Here is a 19,557-nt window from a genome sequence, read left to right on the forward strand (position 1 = left end):
AACTTTTTGGGATTCCAATGTAGCAAGAATTTGGAAGCAAATTAAGCCTCAAAGTCTAGCTATTACCTGCATTGGATTTGAAATGAGCTCAGATGTTGGCAGTGGGATACTATGTTTGTGTGTTGCGGGTTTTGTTTTGTTCTTGGTGTTTCGTTTTGAAGTGGAGTCACTGTCTTGTGAGAAGAAAGTTACAAGTAGGTGAGTAAAATCTGGGGGAAAAAAAGTATCTGCATCCAAGTAGGAATGTTTCAGACTCTTTTAATTAGAGTGTCTGAAAGAAAGAAAGCAATTTATCCAGCGAACATTAAAATGCCCTTAACAATGATGAAAACCTGCAATTACCTAGGCTTTCAGAGTCTGCAGAGCTCTTTTTCATCCCGCATTCAGTGCAATGCAGGTGATGCAACCCACGTGTATGGACCCATTCAAATGCATCACCTCACTTAACCTTCCCAGGAAGAAGGCGAATATTATTCCCATATTACAGAGGAAAATCTGATGTTCAAAGACACAAATAAGAACTGATAAATCAACCAGCAAGTGATAATGACAAATTTTGAAATCAGGTTGTTTTGACCATAAAGCCTTCATATACCTGGACCCTTAAAAAATAAAATTTCCACTTAATATTTGATAAGTAGGTCTCCCAAACTCTTAAGTATATTTAGGGAACCCTTTAAAAAATATTGTATAAGTAAATTTGTTTTATTTTAATTGTAAATTTTATCCTCCCCATTTGTACAGATGAAGGAGGGTTAGAAGCACTAAATACTAACCCAGGATCAGAAAATCAATATATGACAGAACAGAAATTTAAACCCAGGCTTTGTTTTTACTTTGTCACTCCTGTTCTGTTGTTTTCACTGTTTAGCATATAACTTCTCCAACTGGTGTCAAGCATAATATTGAAAACACTGTTTTGATAACCATCAATCTATAAATGGCACTGAACTAATAATAGAATTCACAAATGCCTGGTACATTTGTAAAGAAAGCAAGATTTTGTCTTTTGTCCCCGACGACCGCTTTTTCTCAGTTCCTCCAATTTCTCATCCGCCTTCTCGGCCTAAGTTCTTGGGCATTGACAATCTTCCTGTTTTGATTCTACAGTCAAATAAACATGAACATACCCTGCTACATCCCCATCACTTCTTTCTGATCTGATTTTTAAAAAGACAAAGTTCAGCCTTTCCTTGGGAAATAAGCACGTGCCTGCAGCAAGGAATGGAGCACCATGCATGTCAGGAAGATAAACAGTGTGTAGGCATCTAGAGAGCAGAGGGCAGAAGAGGCACGGTGGAGAGCATTTGTATGAGAATAACGGGAGGAAGATTAACAAATATAAAACAACAGCAACAAAATACTGCAGGTATCTATCTAGCTCATTCCCTCAGCTTAGAGAAAATATGGATGAGGCTTTTCTTTTTTTCTTTTTAGTCTTTTTTGTGACCGGCACTCAGCCAGTGAGTGCACTGGCCATTCCTATATAGGATCCAAACCTGCGGTGGGAGCGTCACTGCACTCCCAGCTCCGCACTCTCCCGGGTGCGCCACGGGGTCGGCCCTGGATGAGGCTTTTCTAACTCAAGTCTTGGAATTAGTTCAGAGGACGTGTTGACAAAGACATGGGCCTTCAACCAACTCAAAAATAATGGATAGCCTCACTCAGTTTGAGGCAGTCCAGAACATAAACACATAATTTGCTAATGATCTTTATCTCCCAGAAGTTGGGAAAAAAACATGATTCTGCATTCAACTCTAGGCAACAAGGAGGAATTGATTATATAATAAAAACCATCAGAACCTTAGGGACAAATACTTGGGCCACCTTAGGAGTCATATAGGTGCAGGATGAAAATCATAAGCTTGTCAGCCATATGTATTAGACTTTAGGGAAATGCATCCAAAAATATCCAGAGAAAAGGTGCTCTGAGGGAAGATGGCTCAAGAAGAAGGGGAGGGTGCCGGGAGAATCCTGACGATCACAATACTCCATGCTGCTCAGATTACGGGAGCCTGGGCTTTGGAATTGCTTTTGTGAACCTGAAAAAGTTACTGAAATGCTCTGAGTCTTAGCTTCATCATCTGTAAAATGGAAATAAGAATACCCATCTGACTAGTTTACAGTAAATAGAACTAATGCATAATAAGTTTTTGGCATAATGCCAGACACTTGGCTAAAGTTTGTTAAATTGTAGCTATTATTATTCATATCATCAGCATCTACCTCCTCAGAAATGTGATTACTACTTCCTGTTGTTCACCGCTATCTTAGAAATCTTGATTACACTTGTGTCATCTGACCGGGAACAGAGGGCTATACAATGGAGAAGCATCACGCTCTCTAGTGAAGGAGAGCAGAACACAAGGTCAGAGCACCTGGGGTCAAGTGCTCACCCTACAACTTAAGAGGTGATTGCAGGATGTGCCCGAGTAGCAAGCGCGGGCCAAAGTGCAGTCTCTGTGTGCAATTCCCAGAGAGGACACCTTTTCTTATTTACACAGGAACTCTTCTCCGGGCCTTTATCTTCCCTCATAAAAGGTGGATGATACCTAAGTAGTCCATTCAATGGAGTCATTCATTTCTTCATTCACGCACTAAGTTGTTCTAAAACCCTTGTCAAGGGCCCAGCCTACTGATTAAGAATACAGGTTTGTGAATGAAATAGGTCTGGTTTGCATTTGGGCTTCACATTTACTAGGAATGTTGCTTAAGTTCTTGGAGTCTCAGCTTTTTTTATCTAGAAAATGGGGATAATAATACCTTTACCTTAGTATTGTTGTCAAAGTCAGTAGAGATAAAATGAAGTGCTCTTTATGGTGTTTGACATTCCAAAAAACGGCAGCTCTTATATTTTATTATTACTTCATTCTCTGAGATGCATTTTAATTTTCTCCAAGGAACTTTACGAAGAAAAATAAATCTACAAAACAAAATAGACATGTAAACTTCTGTTATTGCACATATGAATTATCTGGCTGCTTATAAGCTATAGGATTTAAAGCTAATAAAACCAATGTCACAGTGCTAGTAACTGGAGTTTGGGCTCAGGTCTTTTCACTTGTAAGAGCTCACTCAGGAACAGCCAGAAACAACCTGTAAGTCCAACAGGAAGTATTGATTATGTAGATTAAAATATGATTACAATATGATGAACTATTTTGCAATCATTAAAATGAGGATTACAAAGTATTTTGATGACAGGAAATACATATGAAGAGATAGCGGCCATAAGTTTTATATAAGAAAACAGTATATTCTGAACTTCATGAAAGAAATAAATGCAATCTTGTAATGTGTGCCCAAAGGCGGCATGGTCTGAACAAAGCAAGCAGGTTTATTATCCTGTATGCAGGTCATTCCAGTCCTTATCTCTGGACACCATATTCTAGGAGAGACACTAAGAAATTCAAGTTCTTTCTCATGAGAGACAAAAGCCAACATGACAGGAAAGGGATGTCAAAAGCTTAGAGGAAATATGGTATAGTTCATTCCAACTATTTGGAAGACTGCTATGTGGAAGGAGGTAGAGTTATTTGGAACTCCAAGAGAGTGCATCCCAAGTGGTGTAGGAAGAACAGAGCCAACAGAGGCAAGGCTGGGGCAGGGGCAAGAGAGGATATTACAGAGGTGGAGTGTAAATATGATTCACATCATGAGTAATCACCCAGCCAGAATGGGCAACCCAGCCTAGCCATTTCCTTTGCTTAGCACAACATTGGCCAAAAGTACGTGCTCGGTTAACATCAGTGACTATTATAGTGTGATGGTGAGAAGAGGAAAAAGCGGAGAAGTAATGAAGGGGAAGAGAAAAGAGGAGGAGAGGAGAAGAGATCTGGAGTGCTGAGCTAAGGAGTTTGCATTTTTCCCTCACGGGATGTCACTCTCCTTCCACTGACATAATGATACTTCCCTAGTACGTCATCCCTCCCCACCCTCATCCTTACAACATCAACCAGCATTCCTCAATTGTGGGTGAAAAGAAAGTAATAATCAGTAATCATTGCATCTTTCCTGGGTTGTCAAAATGTTATAAATAATCTGATTCTCATTTGAATGATGGTCTAGCTGTAAAACAAGTAGAGGAGAGAGAGAAGGGAGTTCACGGGCTAACAGTTGACAGTGGGCCGTGAGGAGATGCTGCCTTTCTGAAAGGTCAGCCTGGCATTAAGTGAAGGCTGAAATGGAGAATAGTTGGTCAAAATGAAGGAAGACCAGGATGGAGTCCAGGGAATGTGCTGATACCAGAAATGGAGAAGAGGGGAGGGGTGGGAAGGTTATTTAGGAGACATAATGCATAACATTTGATGAGTGACTGGACGACTAAGCAGGATGGAGTTGTCCAAAGTGACCTCTGGATATCTGGCTTAGACAACTAGGTGGTGATACCCTTTACAGGACAGGAAAGCCAGGAGGATATGTAGGTTTGGAAGGGAGAGTGGAGACAGAGAGAGAGAGATTGATTAGCTGGAGCTTAGCTAAAAGCATCACTGAAAAAAATCTCAGTACAAGGAAAAGCTTCCAAGTGATGAAAGTTCTTAAACAATAGCATGAGTTAGAGTGGAAAAAATAGCCCTCTGCTTATCCCTGTGGGTGGAGGGAAATCTAGTGTCTTCACGTGAGCACTGTCTGCTCCAGAGCAGCTCTCTCCCAGGACAAGGGCAAAGAGTTCTCCCCACAAACTGACATATTCACAACTCATCCTCCATCTGAAATATGAGACTTGTTCTAGCCACTGCCTTGGAGCAGATAAGATCTGAAAAGGTAGCAGAATAGGATTTACCTAAAGGTGTGGTGATGGGAGATCTTCATCTGTGGTTCGGTATAGAATATCCTCGTGAGCGTTTCTGAGGTGAGTAAATCAAGGTCTACATTCTAGTGACCTTGCTTTGTGACTACATACACACATTCTCCATGGGTGTTTTCTAAACTTATGTTTGTTTCTTAGTAAACTTCTTTTGAGAAATTTCAACCCACCTCAGACGAACTAAGTAGTAATAATATACGGTTGCTCCATTGATTGATGTCTGATTCCAAAGCCTAAGCTCTTAGCCTCTAGGCTGAGTCCTCAATAAGTTTTAGAATGACTGAATAAATGAATGAAGGAATTAATGAGCCCATAGGGCAGACGAGGTAGTATTACCTACATTTAGGAAAAAGAAAATGGGGCTTGGAGAAATTAAGTAATTTGTCCAATGTAAAACAGCCTATTCCTCTTCTGTACCTTATTGTGAATTAGGAAAGGTAAATTCTTTGGGTGGTTGCAGCCCCGTTAGGCACAAGGTTTGGCAATGGAGTGTCTGCTGGATTTCAGCACACACTCGCTCTCTTGACTGGGTGCCTTCACGCAGGGCACAACCTGTATACAGCATTTAAGTTGTAAAAACAGAATTTTTGTCTCAGGGCTTCTGACTTTACACACTTTTCTTTTCCACTAGGGGAAAGAAAAGTATATATCAAGATTTTCAAGATATTTGTGAAAGCAAAGTAATAATCACATTTTTTCTGTGTTAATACTGTTTTGGAAATAATCATTTTAGAGATGAACTTAGGTATAAATTTATGAATAAGCTAAACAGTAGAGATGACAATTGAGAAGGGAATCAAAAGGCCAACCGCTGAAAATGGGAGATGCTAAAGTAGCAAAAAAGTCAGAAAATAGAGATGCCGACAGTAGGAAGACATAGCAGCACTTAACACCTCTTTCCTCTGAGCACAACACTTTGACGATCCCAACTCCTCGTTACAGAAATGCTGTATCCATCTCTTCACCCACCCTTTTCCTTGTTTAACAGGCATTTGTTGATCACATGCCATATTCCAGGCACAGCAACAAGCACTAGGTATGCATTCATCAATAATAGTACATGGTCCCAGTCTTCAAAAACTCACAAGTACATGGATTCATTACAACATAATTTGAAAGGCTCTGGGAACAAAGTGTTATGGGAGCCCAGGGGTGGTCATGAATAACTTTCCTAAGTGAGGTAAGGGAGGCAATATTTAATCTGCGTCTTGGAGCGAGGAGGAGGTTTTAAGTAGAGAAAGTGGAAGAAGGTAGTCAGGGCAAAGGGAACCACATGGGGCATGGAATGTTTGTTGAATGAGGAGACTCTAGTCAAGAAGAAGGTTCATGAAGGGTAGGAAGGAAGGTAAGTCTGGGGAGGTAGGTTAGAACCAGAAGCAAAGATGACACCATTACCAGCTGCCCAGCAGATACATACTGATTATAGCATCATCCCCAAACAATCTGGCATCTGTCCTTTCTAGGGTGGCCTTTCAGAAAAAGAATTATGCACATTAAGGCTGGAATGGACCTTTATAGCCTCATGGCTTTAGAGTCACATACTCCTGAGTTCAAATCCTGGCTCTGCAATTGACTGCTGCATTTGGGGGCAAGACATTTCCTGCCTCTGAGACTTGGTGTCTTTATCTGCATAAGAGAAGCAGTGGAACCTCACAGAACTAAAGTGAAGACTGTGAGTTGGCCCCTAGAGCACTTTGTACATAGAAACACTATAATTGCTGGCACTGTCCCCTTTGCCCCTTCATTTTATCCCCTCTTCTTCCTGAATCATGACATACTTGCCCAAGAATGTTGGTAGCAGAACTTGTTTTCATAGACCTTTCAAGAAGAAGATTTCACAACTTAGTAGTATCTAAATTCTAACAGGAAAAGTAGAACATTGTAAGACTACCTAAACTCCTTTGTCATACTGCCCGTTAATGCAATGAAAAGAGTTGTGCATAGCAGGCCAATGCCTACTATTCTGGAAAACTCTGTAGCTCTTCAGTATCTATTATCACAGTATTGACCTGTGGACCTTCCTGGGGAGCAGAAGAAACTATGAACCCAGAAGGATGTCATTGTCAGCACACTGCTCCAGGACTCTAGATAGCTGTTCAGAGTCAGATGAAATTGCAATAGATTACATTCTTCTGTGCCTTGATCTTGATCCATCACATGTTTTCTATCCTAACCTGTTCCAAAACAACAGGCAGGGGCCAGCCCGTGGCTCACTCGGTAGAGTGCGGTGCTGATAACACCAAGGCCCCAGGTTCGGATCCCATATACGGATGGCCGGTTCGCTCACTGGCTGAGTATGGTGCTGACGACAAAACAACAAGCAGAACATGATTTTTCAGTATGGATCATCATGAGATGTTTTAATCACCTTCTTAGACACTAAATCACTCTCTTCCCAGTTAGGAAAACTAAGCTTTAGTACAATAGAATATAGAAATTTAAAAAACACCTTTGAAATTATATAGTCCAACATTTCCCAAGGCAGACAGAGAAAGTGTGCAAAAGCAGAGTGAACTGTAGAGCCTGTACTGGCTCTAGCGGACAAAAGCCCTTCTCCCATAATTACCTCCAGCGACCCTTAGGTGAAGTAAGTCTAAAGAGTTGATATTGAACCTTTCTAATTAACATTATACATTACATAAGCACCTCCTTACAAGTAGGTTCATATGTAGTTCTCAGACATATCTAAAGTCGCTTTGGGATTTGAAGATGTAGGATTTATTATATTCCCTAACATAATTCAGAGCTCACTCCACATTAGGCACTAGGGTACAGAAAGAAAATCTGCGAATTGATGGATTGAAAAGAAGGTAGGTAGTGAGTTCTTAATCACTAGAAGTATATATATAAGAAAGATAGCTAATGTGCATTGAAAACTTAGTATATGCCAATCAGCATTCTCATTCACGTAATCCTCATGATAACTTTATGAATTGAGTGGCTATTATCACTATCTCCATTTGTGGAAGAGATTATAGAAGCACCACGGACAAGTCAAGAGACTGGTCCAGGATTACACAGCTAGTAAGGGAATTTAGACAGAGGAAGGCTGGCTCCATAGTCAACCTTCTTAATCAGTACTATGCAATGACACCACTCCAGAGTAATTTATACGGCTCCCAATATTCAAGTTACAACTTTGGTTGTATTTCTTCATTTTTAATCACCACAATAGCAGGAAGTCCAGCATTTCCCTCCTGGAGAATCTTTCTTTCCCAGAAACTGTTTATATCCTTGTTAGGGAAGAGTTTCATACTTACAAACATAAGCAGAATACAAGAACCACTGTTGCTTCTAATAGTCACATGGAATTGCTGCTTAACATGCACCTGAGATGAAAAAATATAGTTGGTCACCTCTATTTTCTATTTTATACTTGGCTGTCACAAAGTCCCTGCACAGACCACCACAGCATTTTCTAATAGAGAGTGATATGACTCCTTCAGTGAAATTTAGCCAAGAGTGTACTCCCTTAGACAACCTAAGGCTCAAAGATTGTACTCTCATGATCTCTCATGCCTTAGTCTAAAGCCACCATCATCAACTTCAACCTGTCCTTCTCTAGAAATAACTAATTCAAGGGGTCTAATTCCATCCCTGGGCCTTGGCCAAGAACCAAGAGGGAGCCCCCCCGTGGAAGATGCAATTTGCACAGCCAATCTTGATTGCTACATGCCTCAGACAGTGTGAGCAACTTCTATACCAAGACTAATGCTGGACATTAAAGATTCATCATGGGCCATAAACTCAAGCAACTATTTCTTATGGTGCTCAAAAAAATAAACAGGTATCCTGTCAATGCTCCAGGATAACCTGGCTGTGCTGGAGAAGCAGTGCATATAGCAGGTGGGCCTCCAGCACGCGGCTCTCATAGAAAGGTTCCAAGTGTAATTTTGATCCACCAACTAGAAGCATCAACCTGGAGTTAGAAGCAAATCCTCTATACTGAAGTCTGTGCTAATTTCCACGTTGGGCATAGGACAAGGCAAAAAAAAAAAAAGGTGGGGGACCAATCTGTGGATAAGCATGTCTCTTCCAAACTAATAACAGGTCTTTCTGATTTACAGGATGCCTTCAGGGCCATGCACCTGGATCTTGATATTGTGAAGTTGTACCTTAAGCCACTGCTCATTGGAGAGCTTGCCCCAGGAGAGCCCAGCCAGGAGAGAAACAAAAATGTAAGTGAGGTCTCAAGACCCAAATGTATGGATGGATGGGGACAAGGCACATTTTGAGGCCAATTTGCTATTTTCTTTGAGAAACCGGCTGTCACGCCTGGGTGTATCCACAACAGAGTAAATTAGTGGATTCTAAACATTTCAAAACAATGTCATCCTCTTTAGATCCTCAGAGCTCTTAAACTTCTACTAGACAAAGGAATGGAATTTTGGGCCCTGCACCAAACAGTAATTCCATGTCTCTAAGTACCTACTTCATGCCAGGCAATTTATGCATATAATTTTTGTTCAGTGACTGCTTGTAATTATGTGTTTTATGTCTACGTCTGTGTTCAACGATAAACTGCATTCCATAAGTGCAGAGAATATGTCTGTCTTGCCTACCCCTGTGTCCTCAGGACCTGCACATGATCAGACATGTAGTAGAAGCTCCACAAATAGCTGTTGAGTGAGAGATGTAAATGTATACTAATGACAGCCCTTTTTACCTATGCGGAAATTATTATTAAGGGAGAATAAACTTTTGTCTGAAAGTCCCACCACTGGTGTACCAAAGAGCTGGGGCTCCAAATCACTTCTCTCTGGCCACAATCCCTTAAGTATTCCCAAGCACAGATGACATTCTTTCTTTAATATTTTGGCTACACGAAATACTACCTTCTAAAGGACAGGGTCTCTGTAAGACTGTAAATGTACTGGGGGGGCATTACACAAAGATTAAGAGGATTTTACTTAGTATTGAGCAACTCAAATTTTGCAATTTATTTTTTATAACATGCAACATTTGTCTGATTCTTAATTCCTTTAAAATAATTTGTACAAAGTACTGATCCATATGGCACTGTCAAGCAGATAGAGTAAGGGTTTTATTCCCTCTTACATTAGTCCATTTCTGTTGTTTACAACAGAAATATCTGAAACTGAGTAATTTATAAAGAAATGATTTATTGCTTACAGTTTCAGAAGCTAGGAAGTCCAAAGTTCAGGGAACACACCTGGTAAGAGCCATGTTGGGAGGTAGTGACTTTTCACAGCAAAGCAGGGTGTCATGTGGTGGATGGCGGAAGCAGAGAGAGAAAGAAACTCTCACATGCTCTCCTTTTAAAGCCAACAGAGCCACACCCTATGACCTATGACCGCCCTGAAACCTTTAATGAATTAATACATTTACTAGGGCATGGTCTTCAGAGTCTAATCACCTCTTCAAGGCCCTACCTTTCAATTACCACGATAGGATTTCCCACCCTCTTAACATTGTCACAGTGGGGACCAAGCATCAGTGAGTTTGGAGAGACATCCAGCCCACAGCACCTCTTTAAGAAATGGTGAAACAGACTCATGGAAGGAGCAGAGCTAATCTCAGGACACAGAACTGGTTATGAGACTAACATGTAGGTTCACTCCTTAAGCCCATGTGCATCCCATAAGGCTGTGTGTTAGGCAGCATATCGCTGTTTAACAGAGTGGGGCCTGAAGCTAAACAGACTGAGCTCACACCCCAGCCCTGCCATTCCTAAGTTGTATGGGTTTAGGCAGGTTCCCAAACCTCTCTGTGGCTCAATTTCTCTCCCCATAAAATAGCAACAACAATAGTACCAACTTCATAAGAGTTATTGGGAAAATGACTGAAAGGAGTAAAGCCCTTTAAAGTGCTTAGAATAGTGTCTGGAACATAGTAAATGCTTGATACATTTAAAATATTAAAATATTGTCATTATCATGAACTCAATGGTGATACTCGCAATTTTCAAGCCTCCAGATATCTTTCCATCATTTGAGTCATATGGTCCTGGGTTTAAAAGAGAAAATGATGCAAAGCTTAATTGTTTTTCCTAAAAATTTTCTGTAACAAAAAGAAAATCCCATTAACAGCTAAGAGCTATAAGATAATCGCTATCTATAAGAATGTTGGGTTCTAGGGGTAAGAGTCTACTATAAATTGTTGTTAGTACATCTCTGTTGCTTCTCAGGTCACTTTATATGGAAAAAAATAGTGTTTCAGCATGAAACTGTCAGGAGGTATGGTTTTAAGTCCAGCATCTGTCACCAACTTGCTAATGGTTTCAGACTAGTCACTGTTCTGGGCTTTGGTGACTCCCTACTCTGTACAATAAATGGATGGGAAAAGATGACCAGGCAGGGAGGCACCCTAGAGATGACCAGTTAATACTAAACAATTATTAAAATTATCTAAGGCCACCAGAATTCCAACGGTGATGAGGCATGGGAGAGATGAGCCTATCCAGACTTTTGCCAGGTCTTTTAAAAGTTGCATCAGTGAATTTCAAACTGAGATTTTTTGGTTTCTAGAATCACTTTCGTAGTTCTTTCTTTTTTACTTCCAGTTTCTCTCCTTTCTAACATCTGTACAATGCAGCTATTTTTTACATATACTGGTCACTTTCTCAGCTGTCCTGGGTTCAAATCCATTATTATCAAGAAGCCAAGAGATATTTCTACCCAACCCTTGCACTTCCTCAGTATGATGTAGCAAGCTTGTAAATCAATGCTAGTATTATACATGAACACACACTTACATGCACGTACTCAATACACTTCTACATGACCACTCTAACCAGCACACACACGAACACCACTAGAGATCCTGCCTTGTTTGTTGGGATCCTCTGAACAGCTCTCAGAAAATTAATCTTCAGGGCTGGCGCAGTGGCGCACTCAAGAGAGTGCGGCGCTAGGGAGCTCAGCGGCGCTCCTGCCACGGGTTCGGATCCTACATAGGGATGGCCGGTGCGCTCACTGGCTGAGTGCGGTGCTGGCAACACCAAGCCAAGGGTTGCGATCCCCTTACCGGTCACAAAAAAAGACAAAAAAAAAAAGAAAATTAATCTTCAGAGGTAATCTAACTATACTGTTCTATATAATCATCTTCTTTTATGCAAGAGCCCTTGGTACACATTATAAACAGCTAATGACTTGGAAAGCACTTTGTAAACTATACCAGTAACTGCGATGACACAAATCCATACAGACAACCAAATTCCCCAAAGCATAACCAGAGTTCGGTCAACACCTGAAATAATACTGATGGTTTAAAAGGCAACTATTATTAGGCTTAAGTATCTCACTACCGACCCCCCTCTTTTTCCCCTTCCCCCCCTAAAAAACTAATTCTAAATTCTGTCACAGTTTGAGGGCAGTTTACAAGTCACTACTCATCTTCCTCTTTTCTAAGAGGAAAAAAAAAAAAACTAGCATAACCTTTTTTAAAGGTTTCACTTGTTTGTTCTTTGTTTTTGTTTTTAATTCTGGCCAATTAAATGTATTAATATTAATAAAATAAATTTATCACTAAAGTAATAAAATAAATTATTAATTATATTCATTTGCGTTCCCTTTCCACCGAAGGCACTAATTCTTTCCTCGAATATTTATTTCACAGCCCCACTTGGTGGAAGATTTCCAAGAACTGCGGAGGACGGTAGAGGCTATGAACATGTTCGATGCCAGCCTGGGTTTCTTCTTCCTTCATCTTGCCCAGATCTTGATTTTGGAAGTCCTGGCTTGGCTGATTCTGTGTTATTTTGGCAGTGGCTGGCCTGCTACAATATTCATTTCCTTTCTTCTCACAATTTCTCAGGTAAGCAGGTATCCTAAGGTCAGGCAATGGCCTCACAGAAAGGCTCAGAGTGTTTGTCCTCTGTTTAGATCAGTGTCGGCTGCTGCCTGACACTTCTTGGCAAGCTATTCATCAATATCTGGTATTTACCAACATGTTATCAAACCTCACGGGGCTGCAGTTCTCTCATATGTAAAATAAGAACAATATTGAATATGAAATTATTCTGAAAACTAAACAAGCTATTATGTAAAATGCCCAGCACAGTGTCCAGCATATGGTAAATGTTTAATTAATGGCATTTGCTTCTGTTCTCCCTGTTTTATCTCCACAATTAGGGACAGTAACTGACGTTCTGTCCCTAGCCATGTAACACTCATCTTTATCTTTCATTCATTAACCAACCAACATTTATCAGTGTGTCAGACCACAAATTCTTCAAGGGCAGAGACACATATGAGAATAAGAGCACATGAGTTTCTTCATAAATGACAAACAACAACTGGCACTTGGCAGGGTATTTAATAAATCTGTGTTAAATGAAGGATTAATCTCTGAACATAGCCTTCTATGAACACATTGCTATTGTGGATACAAAAGGAAATTTACATGGTCCCTGCCCCTGGGAAAGGAGTCACCTAGTGGGGGAGATAGTCATTCAAACAGCTAAACATACTGCATGATAGAATAATGTTGTCAAGGACAGGAAAGAAGTATGTACTGTTGGAAAAGAAAGGCGCACTTAATTCTCACTGGGACCATTGGGAAGGTTTTGTAGAGAATGAGCAGCAATGTATTTCCAGATGCCAGAATTGTTTTAATTCCTTTTTTAAAAAACTTTTTATTGAAACATACCAGTTGCACATATTTATGAGTTATGGAGTTATATCTTAATGCATGTGTACATTGTGTGATGATCCATTCAGGGCAATCAGCACATGCATCCTTGCAAAACCCAGTCATTTCTTTGTGATGTGCATATTTGATCCCCTTTCTTCTAGTCCTTTGGTAACATGAAGTAGATCATTGCTAATTATAGGTTCTTGGGTCGACCTTATTTATACCAATAGGACTTATTTTTCCTGTCTGGCTGTAATTTTGTGTCCATTAAACAGCCTCTCACCAGACACCCTCTCCCACCTCTAGTAACCATAGTTCATCTCTGTCCATTTGACAGTCCAACTTATCGTTATTATTTATTTTGGGGGGGTTTTTTGTTTTGTTCTGTTTTCTCTTTTTTAGCTCCCACATGTGAGTGAGAACATGCGGAATTTCTCTTTCTGTGCCTGGCTTATTTTACTTAGCACAATTTTCTCCAAGTTCATCCATATTGCTGCAAATGGCAGAATTCTATTTTTTGTTATGGCTGAGTGGTATTCCATTATGTAGATATATGACATTTTCTTTATCCAATCATCTGTTGACAGACATTTAAGTTGGTTCCATATCTTAGCTATTGCAAACAGAGCTGTGATAATCATGGAAGTGCAGGTATCCCTTCAACATGACACTTTCCATTTCTTTGGTATATACCCAGTAGTGGGATTGCTGGGTCATATGGTAGAATTATGTAAGTAATTTTTTTTTTCTAGCAAAGCTCACTTGCTTAATTCCTTGAAAGGCAACTTTTGGAAATGAGAGAGGAAACAAATATTCAGTTGGTGCTTAGCATAAGCTGGGCAATTTACACGTATGTAATTTGCACAATAGCCCCACAAATCAGGTAGTATTATCTCCATTCATCATATAAAGAACTGAGGGTCAGGGCTACAGAGAAACTTGCCCAGACTCATGAAGGTCATAGGTGATGAAGACAGATTAGAACCCAAATTTGTCTGACTCCAAAGCCCATCCTCTTTCTGCTTCATATTGGAAGATTTTGACAGTGGAAAGCAGGGCATTCTAGGCTGAGAGAATCACCTTTGCAAAGGGACAGAGGTTGGAAAGAACATGACATATGTGAGAAATAGACACTAAACTTAGATTTAGGTAAGATGAGATTGTCGCTGTTCTCAAAGGGACTAGTGAATTTGCTAGTGGGCTCAATTATTGTTTTCTTCTTGAGTTCCCAGCTCCTCTAAGAACAACTTCATCTCTCCTAGGCTCAGAGTTCATTTTTGCAGCATGACACGGGACACCTTTCCATATTTAAGAAGTCCAAGTGGAACCATCTAATGCACAAATTTGTGATGTGCCATCTCAAGGTACAGAATGCCAGGGATGTTTGTGTGACTGTGCTTTCATATCAGTAAAAAATGTTTGTCATGCCCCACAAATAAATGTAAATGTACTACCGATGTAGATAATATATATTCTAATATATAATATAGCATTATATATGTGGGCCAAAATTAGAATTTTAACTTTTTAATGAGACTAATGTTTATTTTTATTTGAGAAGCTCTTACATTTTTTATTACACTGATAGACTATTTGGCTCAATCCTCCGCACCCCACTGCCCTAAGGAACCACCTTGCAGAAGAAAGTTTGTGCCTTTAAGAATGAAGATGTGCACTGTAAAATCGTGGATGGGAATGTTCTTATAAGGGATATGAACGTTTATTGCTGGGAAGCTAAGAGAATCCAGCAGGCCTGATTAGTCCTGAAAGGGTGGGGCTATGAAGAAATAAAAGATGCAAGAGAACAGATAAAAGTGAAGAGAAAGAGAGAGCAGTCAGGGAAGGCCAGATGGTTCTGTTCAAGAGTCAAGCGTTGCAAATCTCAGACTGCCAGAAAAAGCAGGCAGTGATGATGGCAGCTGGTCTTGTCCCCCCAACATAAGTTTCAGAAAACAGCACAGTGTTCTATGCATCACTGCAAGGCAGCACCTAGGAGAGTGCCTGTCGCATAGGAGGCCTTCAATGAGCATTTGTTGAGTGAATGAATGAATGAATGAACTAATCAAGATAACAGTACAAGATTCTAAGAGTGGCTTCTAGCCCTGGCTCCAACAATGCTCACTGTGTAATCTTCAGTAAATCATATTTTTTTTTATTTTTTAATTAAAACATAATAGATTGTACATATCTGTGGGGTACAGCATTGAATATCAATACTTACGTGCATTATGTGATGCTCAAATCAGGAAAATTAGTATGGCAACTTTGCACAATGTAATCTTTTTTTTTTGTGGCCATTCACCACTTTCTCTCTAACTTGCCTTCCCCCTTCCCCTCCTCTGGTAGCCTCAGTTCTGTTCTCTCCTCTTAAAAGTTCAACAAATTATTGTGATTGTTGTTTCTTTTTTTCTTTCTTTCTTTCTTACTTTCTTTCTCTCTTTGTTTATTTTTTGACTCCCACTTATGAGTGAGGACATGTGATATTTCTCTTTCTGTGCCTGGCTTGTTTCACTTTACGTAATTTTCTCTAAGTTCACTCGTGTTGCTGAGAATGGCAGAATTTCATTCTTCCTTACGGCAGAGTAGTATGCCATTGTGTATGCATACCACATTTTCCTTATCCAGTCATCTGTCAATGGATTTTAGGTTGGTTCTGACTCTTGACTATTGCAAATAGAGCTGCCAAAACATGAGAATACAGGTATCCATCCAACATGATTATTTCCACTCCTTTGGGCATATACCCAGCTGTGGGATTGCTGGATTGCACAGCAGTTCTATCTGTATTGTTTGAGGAACCTGCATATGGTTTTCCATAATGACTGCACTAATTTACAGTCCCACCAACAGTGTTTTAGAATTCTCTTTCCTCCTCATCTTTGCCAGCATTTGTTATTCTTTTTATTTTGATAATGGCCAGTCTAACTGGGTGAGATGATATTTCAATGTGGTTTTGATTTGCATTTCCCTGATGCTTAGTGATGTTGGACATTTTTTCCTGTGTCTGTTGGTCATTTCTATGTCTTCCTTTGAGAAATGCCTATTTAGCTCCTTTGCCCATTTTGTAATTGGGTTACTTGTTTTTTTACTGTTCAGTTGTTAGAATTGCTTGTGTACTCTGGATAGTAATCCCTTGTTGGATACATAGTTTGCATAAATCATATTCTATTTCTGGCCCTCAATGTTACCATCTGTAATATTAGGAGTTAAACTAGATCTCTGCTTTTTTATAACTTTCTAGGATTTGGTGACTATGTACTCTGGTCCAGAAGAGGGACAAATGCCTCTGAGCCTTTCACTAAGACAAATCCTTGCATTCAAGCCAGAAAATGCCCACAGGCACTGACTCAGAGCCTATTTGTTCTTCCTTAACACAGTAGTTATACAAACACACACACACACACACACACACACATTCAAATTTACAGCCAGCCCACCACACCCATGGGTTCCACATCTATGGATTCAACCAACTGAAGCTCGAAAATACTTGGAAAAAAAATGGATGGTTTCATCCGCACACAAACACACATGTATACATATAAATATATATAAATCTTCCTGGTTATATGGTTCCCAGGTGATAGTGACTTGGCAGTGGCCAATTAATAAAAAGGATGAAGAGAATGCTGGAGTGAGGCCAACAAAGAGGAGTGAACAAGTCACTCCTGACAGCAAGTGATAAGGGGGGACAGGGGAGGGAACAGATGGAAACATATGACATGAGAGCCTGCCAGGTGCCAGGTTCAGAACTAGTCCTTCAGGCACTGTCTCATGTAAATCTCATGAGGTGGAATTATAGCACCCCTATATTTCAGTTGAGATTAAGGTTCAAAGGCCAGTTTAAGCCAATGGATATAAGCTGGTGAGAGGAAGAATTCCTAACAGTAGTAAATAGCACAGGCTTTAGATCAGTACTGCTCAATTATGGCTGTGATTTGGAGTTGCCTAAAGAACTTTTAAAAAAGCACTGCTGCCTCAGCACCATCTAGATGTTCTGACTAAATTCATCTGTGGTGGGATCTGCACGTTTATGAAAGCTCCCCGGGTGATTCTACACTGCAGCCAGGATTGAGAACTACCGCTCTACCAACAGACCTGCCTTCTGTGGGAATTCGCCACTGATTAGCTGGGTCACTTTGAATAAGTGACTTAATGTCATTGAATCTCAGTTTCTTCAGCTGCAAAATGAGGATTGATGATGCTTCAACCTGATAGGGATGTTGTTGGATTATACTTGATATGTGCATGTCATGTTTAACACCGTGCCTGGCATAGAGACATGCTTAATAATTGTTAGCTGTTACTAGTATTAGGAAACAATATTTCTATAATCAAAATGAGGACCCAGAAAGTGCTTAATCATGACACTGTTAAGAAAGTAGGGAAGTAGACCATAAATCACATCACTGAGTTGGAAGAGACTTGGAATCCCCTGCTCTTATATAGCCTCTCCCCCTCCAAGCAGACTGAAGATTAAGGACATCAGTGAACACAGAGTTGGACTTGGATTCTTATTAGAGATATGTCTGTCCCTCAAAATGGTTAGAATAAATAATAAATTGTCATTTTATGTGACGTTTCATTCAACCAGAAAATTCCTGTAGGCACACTACACCCTCTATCCACCAGTGTTATATAGATGATGTATTTCTGGATTCACTCAGAAATACTTGCCATAGACTAAAAGCAGAGGTGGTTTCTTGTGTCACTGTGAGATTCAGATAATGGACACTTCCCTGTTCTGAGGAGTCAGAGGAAAGGTGAGACTCATCTACCCTGGAGGTAATTGGTGGTTGAGTTGGTGCCGGTACGTGGAATATTTCAGATCAGCCCCACCTTTGCTGACACTTTTAAAAAACCATTGCTTTCCCATTGGTCCAAATTTGTACACAGCTCTTTCTCTATAAACTGTGTCTCCAGACACCATTTTGCACCATTTGAAATAAATATAATCTCATGAACAGAATGAGAAGGTGGGAAATGGCTCCAGAGGCATGTTGGGTGTAATCTGTGTGCTTGCAGGCAAAACCAGTGATTCATGAGCAAAATGAACACAGTCAACTATTTGCAGCAGAGAAAATTACCTGTTGGAAGAAAAGGTGGGTGGGAAGGAAATGACAAAGAAAATTATAATATAAACAGCAGCATCCCCGCCTTTTACATCCATCACAATTGTAAATTTCAAAACTTAATCTCACATCATTTCACCACCACCGCCCGCCCTACTCTCCTCCAACTCCCCCACCCCAGAAAAGGTACAGACATTGAGATTCTTTGGTGTTTTAGAAGCTCCAGTGGCGCAATCGGTTAGCGCGCGGTACTTATATGAGATTCTTTGGTGTTTTCCTTCACTAGCTGTGCAAAAAGATATATGTTGTCATCTTTGCAGTGTTTAAACAATGAAAGAGCCCTTCTGAAAATAAATGAGGAAATGTCTGCATATATTTTGTACTTTTGTGCAATACTAAAATCAAAATGGACTCCCTGTAGCACACCTTTCATACCCCTCCAGAATGCACATTTGAAAACCAAAAGAATCAGATCTTTTTATTGTAGGGATAATGGGGCAGAGTATTTAAAATTAAGATCTTCCTAGAAAATCTGGCCTATACTGTTTCCATGACTACATCCTAAAATGTTTTATTTTGGCGGCAGAGAGAGAGAGTGTCAAACATGTTATTTCCTGTAATGCTCTCAGTAACTTCATCCATTTGATAGGTGAGGAGATTGCCCAAGGTCTCACACCTAAATAGATGGCCAAGCAGGGATTTCAATTCAGGTTATTTTCAGTCCAAAGCCTGTGTTCTTTCTATTGCACTGAGAAAAGACCTAAGCTGGAAATGAGGAGTGACTTAGGGTGGTTCCTGTTTAGGACTCAGCACAGGAGCAGGCTGTTTGCACATAGCTGAGAATACTCACTTGCCCATGACATATTCTATTTCTTGCTTCCAATAATAGTGGCTTCCAGACAGATGGGACAGTGTGGAGCCACTGTTTTAGATTACACCTATCATTACTCTGATTGACCACTGTTCTAAGTTTTCTCTGTTAAGATCTGCTCCCTGACCTATCATAAATCAAAGCCTGTCTCCCATATCACTAATTACCACAGATAGCTATTGGCTAAAAGAGTACAGTCAGCTGGTGGAAGA

General features: G+C 40.1%; 1 protein-coding gene across 1 annotated transcript in view; it reads left to right on the forward strand.

Annotated features, from left to right (window-relative positions):
* LOC134376598 (fatty acid desaturase 2-like protein FADS2B) overlaps positions 1-19,557 on the forward strand; it is a 33,813-nt gene that overhangs the window by 456 nt on the left and 13,800 nt on the right. The window contains exons 2-4 of the mRNA XM_063095087.1: positions 8,875-8,985; positions 12,386-12,583; positions 14,665-14,766. Of these exons, the coding sequence (XP_062951157.1) occupies positions 8,875-8,985; positions 12,386-12,583; positions 14,665-14,766 (411 nt within the window). The remainder of the gene's footprint in view (positions 1-8,874; positions 8,986-12,385; positions 12,584-14,664; positions 14,767-19,557) is intronic.

The sequence above is a fragment of the Cynocephalus volans genome, chromosome 4 (genome assembly GCF_027409185.1).
Source record: "Cynocephalus volans isolate mCynVol1 chromosome 4, mCynVol1.pri, whole genome shotgun sequence".
Lineage (NCBI taxonomy): Eukaryota > Metazoa > Chordata > Mammalia > Dermoptera > Cynocephalidae > Cynocephalus > Cynocephalus volans.